The following is a 17527-nucleotide window of genomic DNA, read 5'->3' as shown; positions in this document are numbered from 1 at the left end:
GTATTAGTATGATGTTGGTTTTGTTTTTAAGTTTCTAACTTGCTGTGGTTTTTCCTGTTGAGGTGAATTACAGTAATACAGCAAGAATATCTTTTGGTTATTCTGTCAGAAATTTGACGCAGTTACGGAGCTAGCATTGCATATTGTAAAGAATTATCTTTACTCCTGCTTATCAGACTCCACCGAGAAACCAGTGAACCTGTAGTGTGTTTTCCAATCTTTGCTAGCTAAGATTGTTCTGAGTTACAATTTTGCTTCTTGTAACAGATATATTGCATATCTGTTTATCTACAAATGAGTCCAACTTTCTTTGTTTAATTCTTGTTAATAACCCCATTAAAAAAGCTAGAGGGAGAAATTCAGATTCTTTAACTTAGTATGGCAACGTGAGATTAAAAACAAGCATATGGTTTGTCATTTAATTCACAATGAGCGTTTAAGAAACCTTGGAAAAGCCAAAGTTTTGAACAGAGCTTCTGGATGACCGGGTAAATTTAATGGGTCAGGAGAATATTCCTCCTTACCTTCTTGGAAAGAAGTGGAGAAGGACAGAGGCAGGGTAGATGAGTCTGCACTGAATTCTGTGTTGCTTGCAGCTAAGATTGCCTCTGATACCTAATCTTCTTAGGTCAGGCTATATCCAAGGAACATTACTGAACAAAGCTTTTTTTAATTAGCAGTAAGCAGAGGGAGGGAAAGCAGAGCAGTCTCAGAACTGCTGGATCTTTTTCAAAAGAATGGATGGCAGAGTGTGAAGTGCTAATGCTTGCTTTTGATGAATAAGAGGACATCAAACAGTGCAACCTTCATTATTTGTTTGGAGGATGCAATGAGGCTAAAGTATCCTGTGCAGAAAAGAGTTACTGGGGTCTAGCATATTCCTATGTAGATCTTGCTTTAGAGTTGCTATAAAAACGTAAGAATTTAATGACCGTATGTATAGAGAGACACAGCCTCTCAGAACCTAAATCCTTTCTGTATGAATAAACCTGTTCTCAACCTTTATTTGAATTACTTTTCCCTTCTCTCTTTTATTCCCACCTCCCACAAAAGACCCAGTCAGTAAGTTAGTATTCATGTGCTGTTCTGCCCCAAAGACTGTTTGCACCATTAATATGTACCAAGATTCTTAAAAAACTGTGACTGTCATAACAGCAGTCTCTTACTCCTGGTTTTTTTTTTTGGTTTTTTTTTTTTTTTTTGCTTTAAAGACAAATTTCACTGAACTGTAGTGTGGTTGAGCACCCTAGGAAGAGAGTGGCGTGTTAATTTGCCTTACATTTTATGCTAATTGTCCCCAGTTTGGGATTTACCAACAGTCAATAATCTTAAATTTGTACCTCCCCCATAGTTCTTCCACCATGTTTCAGTTAGTCAGTCACTGTCTAAAAGTTGGTTTGTGGACTTGCTAAAAGTTTATTGCAGTTCGGTCTCTCATGTGTTTGTCTTTCATATGCTGCAGCACAAGTGGAGGTGTTGTCTGCTGCACTCAGAGCATCCAGTTTGGATCCTGAAGAAGAGACAATGGCCAGCGTCAGCAAGGGAACAGACTCACAGACTGAACTAACCATCAACGACCAACAAAATTTTAAACCTATACTGGGTGGTATTGTGCCTTTAATTGGTGACACTGTTGAGGTAAGAACCGAGTTTTAGACTCTTCCCCCACCCCACTAGGATTTCCAGGACTCCAGTAATAGAGCTGTATTTTGTGTTCGTGTGGTAATTGCAGCCAAATGCTTCCTACTTTTGGCTGGTGTGGCATTTGGTTTTGTTGGCTGGTATTGAAGCGCTAGCTACTAAAATAAAATGAATTGTGTTGGGTGCCTTTTGTTTTTGCCAGTTCTGTGCTTGTCCATGTAAATTCTTGAAATTTTCTGTTAAAATCTCTGTTGTGACTATCACATTTTAAGATGTTCTAATGCTACTGCAGTTTACTACTGTGAAATTGCCTTCCTTAAAACAGAGCCCTACTGATAATAAATGAATCCCCTTCTCCAGTGCCCTCCCTCCTTGCTCCTTGTCCATGTGTCCCCCCCTTCCCCTGAGAAAGAGGTACTGTGTTCCCTGTGCTCCCTGTTGAAATGTTTTATAGGAGTTTACTGGCCTGCATAAGAGAAGTTCAGGACCTGCAGCCTAGGATGTTGTGTGGACTGCTGAAAGAGAAAGTGAATTGTAGCAATCAGTAACATTTTAAAGTTTTTTTGCACTTACTTCTTCAGCACCCCACCACTGCCCCCTGCCTGCCTGAAGTCTGTGGCATTTGATACTATTTTCTGTTCTGTACTGTGTATTAGGCCAAACCCACTATGTTCACTGCATATAGTGCCACAAGCTTTGGTGGTATTTAAAGCTATAGCTATGTAGAAAGCAATGGTTCCAAAATATGCTCCATAAAACCGCAGCAACTGATTTGTTGAATCTCATTGCCTAAATGGTATTTTCAGATGAAATTTTGATAAATATCTTTGAAAAGTGTAAGAGTTGACATCAGTCCAGCGCAAACATTTTCAACCTTATTTAATTAGAGCAGTGTTTCTAGATGACATTTAATTAACTCTTCACCTAAGCTGTTGGACTGCCATGTAGCCCAAAACATATGGGGAGTGGAGGAATGTGACATTTACTTGGATACTGCTGTTTATGCACAATCGTAATTTAACACTACAAATGTGGTTGGTTGGTTGGTTTGTTTCAAAAAAACAACCTGCCCCCAATTCCTGATGTCAGGCTGAATATGTTTCTTTATCATAGGATCTGTTGTAGTCACTTCTTTCTAATGCTAACCTGTAAAATGACAGTGTAAATGTATCCTCTGTCCTTCTGATTTTTGGGGGTGATGAGGGTGGTGGTTGTTCAGAGGGACCTGTCCTGTATTTTATTTCTTTACAGAGTATGATGCTGGCAGAAAGTTTAAGAACCTGTCACATTGCTGGTATATGTTGGTTTTGCATGTTTCAGTTTTACTCTTTAAAAGGATGCTCTTAATCTGTCAGTTCCTTGCTTGTTACTGGCACTGAATCAAGTCCTCGTTTTACAAGTGAAAGGATATTATAGAGGTGACCTAGAATTTGGGAATCAAGCTGTGATCTGTTGAGCAAGTGGACTGTTGACTGTTGCCCTTAGCAGTGCAGAGAGCTCTTGATTTTCACAGGTGGTTTTTTTTGTGGTGGGCTTTTGTTGTTGCTGTGTTGGGGTTTTTTGGGGGGGATTGTGGTGGGGTGTGGTGTTTGGGTTTTTTTGTTGTTTTGTGTGTTTGTATTTTGTCTCAGCATAGCAACATGTCGATAGGTTACTGGACACTTTAGAAAAATCATACTATAGAATTTTATATTTGAAAGCAGCCTTCACAGTTCTGCACAGATACCACAAAGCAAAATCACACTTTGCTTGTCCTTCTGTGGCTGTATTGGCTCCTGAAGGAGTTAATGCTACATGTTAAAGAGAGATTCTCTATTCAAATGAAAATAAATGTTGTAATAGAGTGAACAGATAAGATTTTTGGATATAGATGAAGCTTGTTTGTTGAGGATGAGGGTAGCTGTTTTATTTTTCCTCAAGAGCCATGATTTTTATTTTCTTTAGGTTGTATGCTCTCTATAAGGTTTGATAAATGAATGTGAGCCTCAAGTCGCATTCCCAGTGGATGGGTGTGGGAGTCCTGGTTTTTTTTGGTTGGAGGTAGAGGGAGAAGGGAAGGGAAAAAAAAAAAAAAAAGAGAAAGGAAACTGGACTAAAATCAGCCCACTCCTGTCTGGCACAAGTACGTCTCTAAGAAGAGGGTGGATGCCAGGAGGAGACTGGACCCCTGAGACTGGCCTCTTCTCTCTTTGAGCCAGCTGCCTTGTCAGGAAACACCAGCACCACTTGTCCTGGTGCTGTGGGCTTTGTGTGCATCTCGTGGCGCAGAGCAGGGGTCTGTGGAGCACAACCACGGAGCTCTTGTTACACTGCAGCTAAAGGAAACCTCATGTAAGAGATTTGTAAGGCCATGACAAAGATTTTGCATCTCAGAGGTGGTGGTTCACCACTTTGGTATGCAAGAAGCTTTCAGGCTAAACCCTGCTGAATTTTTATGTCCTGGCTCTCTGCTAGGCTCTGTTCAGTGTGTGCATGTCACATGGAAAAAGTACAGATGGAACTTCATCTGCAGGAATAGAGATACTGCATTGACTTAAATGCCGGCTGATGCTGTGGTGGTTCTGTACTGAAGCTCTTCCTTTCTGGAATGCATACTTGACTTTAAAAGTGGCTGGGTAAAAATGTTCCCATCTGTGACACCCTTCAGTATATTTAGTTGTTCAACTTCGTTCAATCAATAAAGTATTATTTTTATCTCTCTTTTCTTTTTTCTTTTTTTTTTTTTTTTTTTTTTTTTTTTTTTTTTTTTTAAACTTAGCCTTTTAGAGCTGGGGTAGCAGAGATTGTGAGATGGAGTCTTTTCATTTTTATTGTAGCAGAATGGATGACTAGCCTCTGGTCCATGCACCTGGGCAGCTAATGGAAAGCACTGTGACTAGGTTGTGCTGGCTGCCTCATAATTTCTTGATTTGAAAGAGGTCAAAGCTGGTGACTTTCTAGCAGTGCTGAAAATGATCCCTTTTTCTGAAAAAAAGGCTAAAAAGGAGTGAAGAATTGACTGGCAAACTAAAATCCTGCGGAGGCAGTTTTCAGAGCCTCTGGAGGTTTTGTAGTTGGGAGTTGTATGCTGCTGGACACATTTAGTTACAGAGTCACTTGCAGATCTGTTCTTTCCTTGGCTCTTTGACACCTTCTTGCTGCTGCTTGATAAGCCTGACAGGTGACTTGGGCTGCTGTGCCAGTGATATGCAATTGCCTCAACAGCTCTGCCTGTTCTTCATCACCTGTAATTATACCTCAGTGACTAAAATTACAACCCAGTGCTTAGATTAAAGCAACTCATGGAAGAGGAAAAAGCAACTGTCTGAAGTCAAACCAAGGAAGACAGATGGTATCCTGGAGGCTTTTTTGAAGAAGTTTATAGTTTGGTGGAAAATTCTCGTTGTCAAACTGATCTGAACAGCTGGTAGAGTAGGCATGTTCTTGATGCTTGTGTTGACCCTGAGAGCTCACCCTGCAGCATCTGTGAATAGATACCTTGGCTCATATCTAGCAAAAATGCCTTTGTCCTGTTCTACCACACAGCAGCCTGATCTACTTTTCAAATATTCGTCACGTACTTCTTGAAATTCATGGTTGATTATGCAAAGTCCATTGTATTTGGGGAACTCCGCTGGTATAGAAAGTGACAGTGCATCCCCTCAGCAGCACAGTTTATCACAGCGTATCAAACCTCTGCTGCTCGGTAGAGTTCTGAAACAGAGTCTCAGTCCTTATCTTCAAGGCCCAGATATGTAGCCAGCATGCTTGAATGATTGCTAAAAATTATTTTAATAGAACCGCTGAGAGGGGTGATGACTAGTGTCAGCAGCTATGGTCCACTAGGACTCTCTATTATAAGATGAAGCTCATCTGTAGAGAAGATTAGAGAGTAATCACCTCTAGGAAAGGAGCAACAGCGTAAGTCTCATCAGTTTCTACTCTGAAGTGTGAGGGTAGCTTTGTTTTGACCTTTTTCAAGCACAAATCCAAAGGAACAAATCCAACAAAATCCGCTACAGATGTTTTCTCATTTTCCCTTCAGGGGAGAAGCAATGTGACCCATATGTTAGTTACATTTTCCTTAATGCAGTCTCAAAGGTACTCCTCTCCTGTGATTTTCGTTCCATGAGAGCCAAAATGGAGCAGAATAAGAGGAGCCTGTGTTTGAAATTGAAAGCAGAAAGATTTATCTTGCAGACCTTTTGATTTCAGGCTGTAGCAAAATTGTATTTGATATTAAAACATGTATTCCTTTAATCTAAGAAAAAGACCCTGAGGTGAGGACAGCACTTCTTGATGTTGACATTTGTTTTGTGTTTAATCCTTTAGTGTATTTTGTGTGACCTTTTTTCTTTTTTCATAGAATATGGATTCTACACTTCACTATATTCATAATGATTCAGATTTGAGCACCAACAGTAGTTTCAGCCCTGAAGAAGAAAGAAAATCCAAAGTACAGGTAAGTGATAGTGACTTCTGTTTTTCCTATGTGTATCAGATAAGCGGAATTTTTTTAATGTATATGGGGATTTCTTTTATGCATTTCATTCAGTCATTTCTGATGTAATGTAGTTTCTATTAAATATGGCAAATCTCTTAAGTATTTTTAAAATATTCTGTGTTTCCAGAGATAATGGCTTAATTCAGCAGTTGCTTCTATTTTAATTACGTATAAGAGATGACAGTATTTTTTGACATGAGGTAACGGTTGTCATAGACTTCCAGGCTCTGGTTTCGTTTGGTTTCATTTTCTACGGAAACTATCCTGTAATGGAAATTAGGTTATTGAGGAAACAGGATTTTTTGTTAAATGTTTTGAGTGGAACCGTCTCCACCCCATGACAGCTTTTTGCAGAAAAGTTGTGAAAGTGTTTCATTAAACTTGAACTGTCTCTTTGTTATTTCTTTCCCAAAAGGAATCGAATGTTTGTTGTTGCATAGTTCAGTATTAAGCGTGCTGCCCTGCACCGGTGTGATTCCTTGAGTGGGAACATCAGTCCCTCTTGTTGCTTATGTGAGCCGAACTATTCAGCAGCTGTGTTAGGGAAATGCTGTTGTGCACCCCCTTGGGTAGAGTCAGTGCCTGAGATAGACTGACAACAGCTGAAGCAAAGAGTGTTAAAGTCAACACAAAGAAGTTTTCACAGAATTTTAGTTCAGGTGCTTTAATTTCTCAGTGGAGAGAAGGATTGGTCTTCACCAGAGATCTCTTTGTCTCTGGAGAAACCTCTTCCTTCCTGCTGACTATTTAGGGAGTTTGGAAGCAATACTGAACACACTGTACTCTGCCCCCTCTCCTTCCCTCCCTCCTCAAGACATTTTAATTTAGTTTTCTCCTCCCCACCTCCCCAAGATTTTGAGAGGAATAGGAAAATGATTTTTGAGCAAGTCTCGTCATTTGCTGTTCTGCCTATTTTTATGGATGAGTTAAAATGGCCAATTTGCACAGCCTGCGAGCCTGAATGTTTGTAGAAGGGTAGAATGTAGTCTCTTGATTTCCTGGTCTGCCTAAGTAGACAGTGATCCACCCACCCATCTGTTACTTTGGTCTGTATATTTTCAAATAGCCCCCAGTTATGTCATCATTTCTTTGGAACTTTTTGGTGGAAGTTATGAAATACAAAACCTTTGCATTCTTATTAAGAGATTGTAATTAAATAATACTCTATAGTTGTGGGGAAAAAAATGTTCTTCTGACAGTGTGCCCTGGAGTTTTAGTAAGCCTTATGAGGATTTATTGAAAATAGTGTAAACACTCTACCCTTTTCTCGCTATAGGATGTTGTACCTCAAGCCTTGCTGGATCAGTATTTATCAATGACTGATCCATCTCGCGCACAAACAGTTGATACTGAGATTGCCAAACACTGTGCCTACAGCCTGCCGGGTGTGGCACTTACGTTAGGCAGACAGAATTGGCACTGTTTGAAAGATACCTATGAGACGCTGGCATCTGACATGCAGGTAAGCTCAAGAAGCTCTGACAGTGAATGATCTGAACTTTTATGATGTGACAATGAATAATCTGAACTGCTGTGATGATTTCTGTTGTTTACTGGCTGTTGGGTTGCTTTGCTGTTTACGTGGAGCTTTCCGTTGCTGTATTAGTTAGTTGTATAATGAATGAAAGTGTAACGATTGTCTCAGAGGAAGCTGGGTGTGTGTGGTGCTCAGGTAGTAAGGAAATGGGGCAGTTTGAGCAGGAGGTGGATCTCCAGTGGAAATGTGAGGAGAGGTCTCCAATTTCCTCTGCTCGCTTAAGATCTTACGGCAGTGCTTGGGATTCTCATAAGTATGAGAATTTGGGCAGTGCTGCTGTGCGTGAGCAGATAGGTGCCCCTGCAGGCATGTCTGGAGCTCAGTGAGTCAGCATCACGCCAGGCCTTTTGGTGGCCTTTTGGTGCTGCATTCAGTTAGTCATAAGGGAATAACATCACTGTCACCATGCAGCATTGCTGTTTTAAAAACAAATACTGGAAATAGCAGCATTTTTCTTGTTGTTGGTTGGTGGTTGTCAGGTGGTAAGGAGGTGGCTTTGTGCATTTTACTGTTCGTTTACAGTTGTTTCCCGGTCCCCCCCTTGTTTCCTTTTTTGGAGATGCTCTTTTTATTTTTTCAAACATTCTCAGACTACTTCACCTCTCTTGAACTTGCTGCTTGCTATGTCAGAGCAGCAGTTCTCAGTGATATGTAGTGAGTAATTTTATACATGGCTATTGCTCATATTTTCCGAACTCTTTTGGAGCCATTAAAAACAACTAGCTAATAAATCTAAAACATAAGTAAAAACAAATTATCCTGTATTCAAAACTGTCCAGAGTTCATTGCCAGTCTAATCTGAATTAAGATTGAATCACCAAACCAGGGCAAAAGAACAGTACCCATGCTAATTGGAAAGTGCTGGATAAAGAATAGATGCTATTTTATTTTTAAAAAGACTTATTTGAAATAGTTACTCCATTAAAACAGTGCCCCCTTCCACTTAGAGTGAGTGAAAGCTCTACTGGTCCTTGGACTGCTGGGCACTCAGTGTGGGTGAAACTTTACCTATTATGGAAGCTAAAATATGCCAGCTGAAATATAGTGGGATATATATCTTATTCTGTTTTATAAATTAAACAAGTGAGAGAGTAGTAGTATGGAACTAGTTTACCCAAAAGAATTTAAAGCAGAGAGTAATGTGTGGAAGAGTGCTGATGTCAGGAATACTATTTTCCTTCCCGACACCTGGAAAATTAAAATATTTTCATTACTTCTATTTGCCTAGTTCCTTGATATTCAGGTGGAAGAAATGATACCTTGTCATTTGTCCTCTCTTTCCTTTTCCTTTTTTTTTTTTTTTTTTTATTTTTTTAAAGTTCCAATTTCATTTTCAGTTGTTACATGAGACACTGTTGAATCTATTTGTAAGTGCTGTAGCTCGCTGGGAGTCCAGCTTGGATACTGACCCTCAATTAAAATAGAGCACTTTGGAAGATACATCAATAAAATTTATTTATTTATTTATATTACAGTGGAAGGTTCGGCGGACACTAGCATTTTCTATACATGAACTTGCTGTCATCCTTGGAGACCAGCTTACAGCTGGAGATTTAGTTCCTGTCTTCAATGGCTTTTTAAAAGATCTAGATGAAGTCAGGATAGGTGTGCTTAAACACTTGCATGACTTTCTGAAGGTATGTCTGTGTTCAACTCTGGTCAAGTGCAGTTATGTATTTTGCTTCATTTCTTTGTATGCACTTGCTTTTTAACATAACACTGGTATAACTCTTTGTGGGAATCCATACGGATGTCTGTTGAATATTAGAGTATATTTTACAGGAGATAGGTGTTGCTGATACTTTCTTTTCTCTGAAGAGCCTGGTTTGTGCATTTTTATTCAATATATAGGTGCCAATGGATGGTATTAAGTTTTTTGATGGCTCTAACCTCTATGCAGCTTACTTCTCAAATTTCTTTAGGAGTTTTTCTGTAACTGCCTCATTTTTGGAGCTGAAACACACAAATCATAAAGCCTTTAAAGTCAATACTATCTTTACGGCTTACCCCTCTTGTTTCCTAGAGTAAAAGTAGAGACTAGATCAGATTTTGCTTTCAGTAGTGCCCAGCGTGATTTTACAGACTTAAGCATGATAGGGTTTAGCCCAGGAAAGCAACACTATTGCTAAAGATTATTTTTTTCTTAATAAAAGCAAGTGTTTCATTAGTTGTATTTTAAAGCTCTTGTTCTATCTGCTGATTGTAGCCTACATTTCTTTATGTATGTTTATATTTACTGTTACAGCTTCTTCATCTTGACAAAAGACGAGAGTATCTTTATCAGCTTCAGGAATTCCTAGTGACTGATAACAGCAGGAACTGGCGTTTCCGTGCTGAGCTGGCTGAGTATGTAGTTTCCTGGATGCTTGTTTTTATTGTTACGGATATTTAAAAATGTTAAAATCATAGAATAGATGTTTTACAGTGACATTCTTAATTTCATTTGTCATTAGTGTATAGTCCTTATCCTCCTCCACTTGTCCCCCTTGCTTAAAAATTCCCAGTAGTTGTATATCACTTATAATGGTTGGAACTTGAATGTCTTTTTCCATCACCGTATGTTGAAAACATTACCCTTCCATAAAAAAGAAGCTGCCAAAAGAGAAGACCACATCTGGTTGCTCTTGAAGTCAATAGAAGTGTTCTAGCAATTTGACTTCAAGTTGTAGTTGATGAGTAGGCTGAATTCATGACCATGAAATGGAGCAGATCAAGATCTTGAGGGGAGTAAAGAAAGCGAGTAGCAGAGTAGTGACCTTGAACTTCATCTGAGCAGACTTTTGGCTTTTTCATGGAAATGGTAGGTGGGCTCCTGTGGGAGGCAGCTCTGAAGGGTGAAGTTGCTCAGGAAAGCTAGCAGAGGAAGGGGCTTATGAAATTCAGCATGGGACAGATGCCAAGTCCTGCATGCGGGAAGGAAGAGTCTCTGCCAGTGAGCCAGACTGAGGACTGGCTGCCCTGGGAGCAGCTGTGCTGGAAAGGCTCAGAGTATAATGGAGGACAGTAAGCTGAACATGAGCCAGCAGTGTGTCCTGGCAGCACAATTCTGGGCTGTATCAACAGGAGCACAGTCAGTATATTGAGGGAACAGATTAGCCCCCTCTAGTCAGCACTCTAGATCTCATCTGGAGTAATGCATCTGTACCAGTACAGGAAAGATGCTGATAAACTGCAACAAGTTCAGCAGAGGGCCACCAAGATGATCAAGGCTGCAGCAATTACCCTGTGAGGAGAGACTGTGCGACCAGGGCTTCTCTAGCAGGAATGATGAAATGAGCATATAGTAATGACTAATTACAGTGTATCTTTTGAATTAAATTTTGAGACACCTAGTTTAACAACTGATCATGATGTCATGATGTTTTTGCTACATTTAAGTGTTGTTTTGATTTAGTAACTACAAATCACCCGTTACTGCTGGTATGGAGATGTTCAGTCGGCTGCTTGTAACATGTCATGCCACTTCTTTTGACATACTTGCTACCATTCATGACACATACTAGTGTCTGCAACCTGCTGAAATCTTAATCAACTCATTACAAATTGAAGAAGACTGATAATTTCTCTAGTTGTCCAGCATACTCTGAAGTAGAGGAAGTTTATTGATTTGATAAATCAGTGTACTTAAGTGACCGAGGATACTTAGCAAACTAAGTCAGAGTAGTTGCTTTGTAGCCATACATGTGTTATATGTGAAATGTCTTTACCAGGTATTCAAATGTATGTGCACACTGCGGTGTCATTCACAGCTGGATCACTGTGCTGCAGGTACATTGTGGCCGTTATCAGGATCCCTGCCTTGCAAGGGAACCAAGGTTGCATTTACCTCTCCACTAGTTTTTCATTGTCTGAGCTCATGCAGCATTTTGCCATCATTGTGAATACGTGGCAATTTAAAATTTGCGAGTGACCCATAGTCAAACTGATGGCATTGAAAAATAGAAGATTTTACTTTTCAGTAACTTTATTATGGCCACATTGCATATTTGGCAAGTGTTGTCATATAAATAATCACATTCACAGTTAAAGCTACCTTTCTTCTTTATTATAATGTACTCTGTTTGGTTCTTCTTCCATCTTGTAGGCAACTGATCTTGCTTCTAGATCTGTACAGTGCCAGAGACATTTATGACTACTTGCGACCTATCGCTTTCAGCCTCTGTGCAGACAAAGTCTCTTCTGTCCGTTGGATTTCTTACAAGCTGGTAAAGCAATCTAAGCAAATTCAGGATTTCAGACCTCTGAGGGTTGGTGGTCAGAAGTAATTTTTGTATTTTTTTTTTTTCTTCTCATTTCTTCAAGGTTAGTGAAATGGTAAAAAAGTTGTACATGGCTTCGACATCAACCTTCGTGGTAGACCTCATGAATGAACTTGTTGAAAAGTTCTGTAGATGCCGCAAATGGTCTGGTCGGCAAACTTTTGTCTTTATTTGCCAGGTGAAATGATTTTTGTTCATCTTTTTTGGTTTTGGGGGGCTGGCGGTGGTGGTAAGAATTAAGAGGGGGATAGCAACTGAAACTCTTCAGCTGTTTATTGACACCATTTTCATGAATATTTGAGAACTTTGTTTCCAAGGGAATAGGTTTCATGGCTGCTTTCTTCAGTGTTGCTCCACCGATGAGCTTGAATGCATCTTTAGCTTAGCATATTAACGTCTGTCAGATCTCATGTTGAATATAAAACAAAAGCATAGCAAAATAATCCCCGAGTTGGGAAGCTGCTTTGTTACTCAGCATGAAGTGAGATTTTAACAATATGCTGCAGCAGCCTACCACTTTTTTGGGTTACCCTTTAGAAATCAAGCACTAGGAGTTGCCTGTATCTCCTTAGCTGGCTAGTGCAGCTTGGTCAAAAACAACGTATTCTCAACAAAATAAGCAGAAGAGTTGAAACTAGCTGGGGTCCCAAGGAAATGGTCAAATTTGGAGGCTGTAGCAGAGGTGCAGACTGGGAGCCAACTGCTGCCCAAGTGGGACAGTTCTTTGAAGTATTTGGAGAAATGTGAGCTTTGAGCTTATTTAGAGAAACATGTTTGGGTACAACGGATGTTTATTGTGATGGACCATTCTTGTCTTAATATAGTACCTAGTTAAAACAAAGACTAAATCAATCTTGAAAAGGATTGGGAAGGTCTTTTACTTTTCTTCCCTTTTTTCAAATGATACAGTGATTTAAAAAACCAATAAAAATAAGGAAGTTGCCAGACTTCATACAAAACAGTGGGCTTCTAACTGAGCCTGAATCTCCTCAACCCTAACTAGCACAAAGTCATACACAATGAAGCAAGAAAGTATTGTACCGTATTTTAAAACTTTGCAGATACTACCTACTGTATTCGTGCTATGAAGGTAATAAGATCTGTTAGCTCTGATTATGTGTTGGGATTTTATCCTCACTGTGCTGAAATCTAATGAAATTGCTTCTGTCTTCTTGCCAGACTATCAGTGAAGATGACTGCCTGCCCATGGACCAGTTTGCTGTGCATCTGTTGCCACACTTATTACACTTGGCATCTGACAGGGTTCCAAACGTTCGAGTCCTGCTTGCAAAAACATTAAAGCAAACCCTTTTAGAGAAAGGTTAGTGACAGAAAGAGTTGCAATGGGCTGACTGCGTATCTTTTTGTCCCTCCGCATTCCTATAGTCAGCTGGGAAAGAAACAACATCAGATGTGGGTTGCTCTTGCTTTTACAGTCTCCTTGGTGTGGGATGTTACCTTGGCTGAGATAAAACCATGAACCTTGTTCTATCAGAGCCACTGTTGTGTAACGCTGAGGAAATAAGAGTTCTTGCTCGTATGCCAGCCTGTTCTTTTGGTACCGTTTTCCCTGAATGAGCTAGTTTGTAGAGGTGTTTTCAGGGCACAGAAAGTACAAATGAACAACTAGCAACTGTGAAGTTGTTGCGCAGTGCCCTTTATTTGGATAAAAAAAAATTCTGTTGATGTTCTGTGTAATAAGAATAAGAAAGAAAAATCCTTCCATGCAAATCCACCATCTGTTTTCTCACTGGGGGAGAAGAGATGGCTGCTGTTTTGTTTTTTATATTTTATGGTAGCAGTGGGAAGAAAGTTTCTCTGGAGTCTCTTCAGGGAAATTAGACATGCAACTTCCAAATTGCAGACTTTGCTTAGGAAAGCATCCCCAGTGCATAGCAGATGCCAGAAGAGTCAGCAGTGCTCAAGAGTCCAAAGCACTGTAAAGGAAAATAGCATTAGAAATATTATGCTATTTTGTAAACCAGCAGAGTGTCCACTCTTGGAATACTTCATCCAGTTCTGGTCACTTTCTTTCTCAAAACCATACACTGGCTTGAGGACTACTGTTTCTAGTGTAGACAGCGTGAAGAAAAATGCAAAATGTTCAAAACACTGGACAATGCAAAGGATGCCAACACAGTGAGAACTAGGCTATTGCTAGCTGTCTTGTGCATGATGGAGACTCTGAGTAAGCATGTGTAGACAGTTAAGATGGATCAGCTGATGTGCAGTCATTTATCCTCTGTTAACTGTGCCAAGGTTGTCACTGTTCTTCCTGTTATCATGTAGTATTAGTATTTTTGTTCTTGTCCTCATTATTTTTTGTGTTCCCCACCTGGATGGTGCACCTTCATTTTGTGCTGCCACTGTGTAAGCTTATAATACAAGTAGTCCCTGCCTCAAAGATGATGTGTGTATGATTAGGGATGGTGGACAGATTATGAAAGGCAGATTTAAAAAAATAAGTTCAGAAGTTTTTAAACCTCAGATCTAAATTGCCCTTCCTATGAGCTGTTTGTAGTTACACTGCTTTTATGCAACTTGTGTAGTTCATGAAAACTGTCAGATGTTGGAACTTCCTCCATTCCTATTTCACGTTATCTTGGTTTTATTGTTTGACAATTATTTGGCAAGCCTGCCAGTGAAATGGAGTGCCATGGCCATGGGTTTGTGATACCTTCCCTCCATCACAAATATAAGCACGCTCCTTCTGAGTCTCTTGCAGGGTTTTTCTTCCTCTTTGGTCATGGAGTCTGTCACGCTTACTTTTATACTGAAGGACCATAGAAATCTTGTGCTCTAACAGCACTGTTAGAGCAACTGTGCTCTGAAACATAGAATGATTTTTTTTTTTTAAGGTGAATTCATAGGTATATTCAGAAGTGTATTATGTGCCTGCTCAGATATCCCAGTTTGACTATATGTGTGCATTGTCTCCTGAGATTTTGAACCTCATGACAGTATGCTGAGGTTTGCATTGAAGTGTCTGCCGTCTTTTCCTCCTATAAGTCTTGTGCATTTTCTCTTACAGAATATTTTCTAAATTCTGCCAACTCTCATCAAGAAGCCGTGGAACAAACAATTATGGTGCTTCAAATGGATGATGACAGTGATGTCAAATATTTTGCAAGCATACACCCTGCCAGCACCAAAATTGCAGATGATGCCATGAGCACTGCTTCATCAACTTACTAAAAAGTTCTGAATGTTGCTATAATTAAAAAAATTTTAAACAAACTATCCTCAAATGCTTCTGAAATGGTTGATCTAGGACAACCTCTTTGGAAGGAGAGATATCTTGCCAGATTTAACAGGTGGATGTTATCTAAACCTGATACCAGGGATTTTAAGTCAAGAAAAAGTAAACATACCTGTGTCAGCTTGACTTTAGAAAAACACTGCTCAGAGGATTATTTTTGCCACCGAAGCCTTAAATCTTCTGTCTTCCTGAATAAATGAAACTTGAATTGGCAGATCATTTTCATTGTAGAAAGGATGTGATTTCCAGAGACCTGCATTGTTTCTCCTGAGGAGTTAACTTAGCAAGTATTTTCTGTAGCAACTGATAGATGAAATGGCCAGAAAGGCAAATTTATACCGGGATGTAAGACCTCCAGTATTAGCGCTAAAAGTTTTTATCATTCAAGGACTTGATTTGTGTGCAGCTGGGCACACCTTTGAGTGGGAATAGCATTGATGTTTGTAAATGGGGAAAAGTAGAAATTTGGATTTCTCTTAAGGGCTCAGTGCTAACACTAAACTAGAATTTGATTTTAATCCTTAAATGCAGCATATTGCTGTACCCATTAGCAGAAAACTTTGCTGAGTACCTGTGTCCTAATTATTTTCATGCTGGTCATGACCTAAAGGAAATTTATTAGCACATGTACTTTAAGTCAGGTATTTTTAACTTGATCATGATCGGCTCTGAGGTGCAACTTTTTTCTTCATATACTGTACATATCTGTGAGCCTCCTTGGAGTGCTGCAGTCTTTAATCATGTTGTTTAAAGCTGTTGTGATACAAGTTGTTCTCTACTTGTCCAAATAAAATTTATTAATAAGATTGAAAGCAATCTTGTGACCTTTTTAAGACATTAAAAGAACAAGTTTGAAATTTAAGTGGCCTTTTTTTTTTTCCCTAGTTCTTTACACTTTGACAGCTATTGCAGGGGGAAGGGGTTTGCTTAATGATTGTGAAGAATTTTGCATTTTGAAATGGAATATACTACAGCACAGATATACTGTGGCCGTGTAACTGAGGCTTTGCTAGATTCTCTTTCAAGCATCCCTGTTGTGCTTGGGAACCTGTCACTTCAGCGTGAAATGGCGTCTTTGGTGAAGTGAGTCTGAATATCTGCCTCAGTCCAGATTTACAGGAAACTGTGAGCTCAAACTGCACTTAATCTACCTTCAGTCCATTGACTGCTTTCATTTCCTCTCATTTAAAACGACTGATACAGTATCTCCTTCTGTGTCTTCCAGGGGCAACTTGCTTAAATCACCTTTCCTCCAGCCTGCCGAACCTGAAGTGTGTGAAGCTTATTTTCCTGAGGAGGTAGAAATGGCTATGGCAGCTTATCTTTGATGTATTTTAGCAGAACATTTTCATTTATCAGTCAGGTGCCTGACACCCTGGCAGTTCAGCCTCAGGCAGGTGTCTCTTCTTCCTTGTTTTCTTGGGAAAACAGATTCTTCTGCAGTTTCTTCTCTAGTAAACAGAAAGTTGCTATTTAGTCCCCAAAAGTCTGCTTTTTCTACTCCTGAGCATGGCCATGGAGGTGGTTAAGATACAGAGTCATCTCTGTCTGCGTTGAAGCTTGGTGGGTTTGGGTTTTTTTTGGGGGGGGTTGTTTGATTTTTATTGATTTTTTTTTTATTTTTTTTTTTTTTTTTTAGGCTTGGTTTGTTTTAGGTTTTGGGTTTTGGTTTGTTTCCCCCCCCCCCCCCAAGGTTTTTCCTTTGCTTGTCCCTTTTCTTTTCAAAATCGGCTTAAAATTTGAAAAGGCAACGGTATGCCCAGGTCAGAAGTTCCTGTAGTATAGGTAATATTCTCATCAGGTTTTCTGTTCCTCCTGTTCTCCAATAATTGTTCAGAAATCACACGCAAATCCCTAGAGGACTAGGCAGTGTGACAGCACTGTGACAGCAGATTGTCAGAAAGCAGTGAGCTCTTGAGGCAGGAGGATTTCTGAGCTCTCCCTGCTGCCATACGGAGAACGACTAAAAGTAACTAGTTCTCTCCCAGGCCAGATGATTCCAATTTTAGAAGTACGCATTGAAGTCCAGTCGACTTCTGCATTTTGTTCAGGGTACAAAAATCCCTTCATGTGTGTTTTGCCTCAGTGGAATGACAGTTGAATTGTAGCTGGGTCGTGTGTGATTTCTGAGGCGAATGGGATCAGCTCTTTGTTCAAACCAGAGCATGCTTCAGGTCATCTTCTAACTGTGAATGAAGTGCAGTATTCACTGGAGGAGTATTGAGACTTAAAAGAAAACCCAGTGTTTGGAGTCCAGAATGAACGTGTCCCAACCTAACTCTGTTACTGTACTTATGTACTGTTCCACCAGTCCAATAAAATGAAGCATTATATCTGATCCCTTTAGG

At 39.8% G+C, this 17527-nt stretch overlaps 1 protein-coding gene across 2 annotated transcripts in view; it reads left to right on the top strand.

The window, feature by feature from the left end:
• PPP4R1 (protein phosphatase 4 regulatory subunit 1) overlaps positions 1-15985 on the top strand; it is a 68803-nt gene extending 52818 nt beyond the window's left edge. For both annotated transcript variants that reach the window (XM_050891995.1, XM_050891996.1), the window contains 9 exons: positions 1463-1638; positions 5987-6082; positions 7401-7586; positions 9137-9298; positions 9907-10007; positions 11746-11866; positions 11964-12098; positions 13100-13241; positions 14952-15985. In XM_050891995.1, coding sequence (XP_050747952.1) covers positions 1463-1638; positions 5987-6082; positions 7401-7586; positions 9137-9298; positions 9907-10007; positions 11746-11866; positions 11964-12098; positions 13100-13241; positions 14952-15115 — 1283 coding nt within the window. In that variant the 3' untranslated portion in view covers positions 15116-15985. The remainder of the gene's footprint in view (positions 1-1462; positions 1639-5986; positions 6083-7400; positions 7587-9136; positions 9299-9906; positions 10008-11745; positions 11867-11963; positions 12099-13099; positions 13242-14951) is intronic.
• Positions 15986-17527: the final 1542 nt, after the last annotated feature.

This window comes from Gymnogyps californianus, chromosome 2 (genome assembly GCF_018139145.2).
Source record: "Gymnogyps californianus isolate 813 chromosome 2, ASM1813914v2, whole genome shotgun sequence".
Lineage (NCBI taxonomy): Eukaryota > Metazoa > Chordata > Aves > Accipitriformes > Cathartidae > Gymnogyps > Gymnogyps californianus.
Note: the sequence above shows the minus strand (reverse complement) of the source record. Positions and strands in the feature narration are given on the sequence as shown.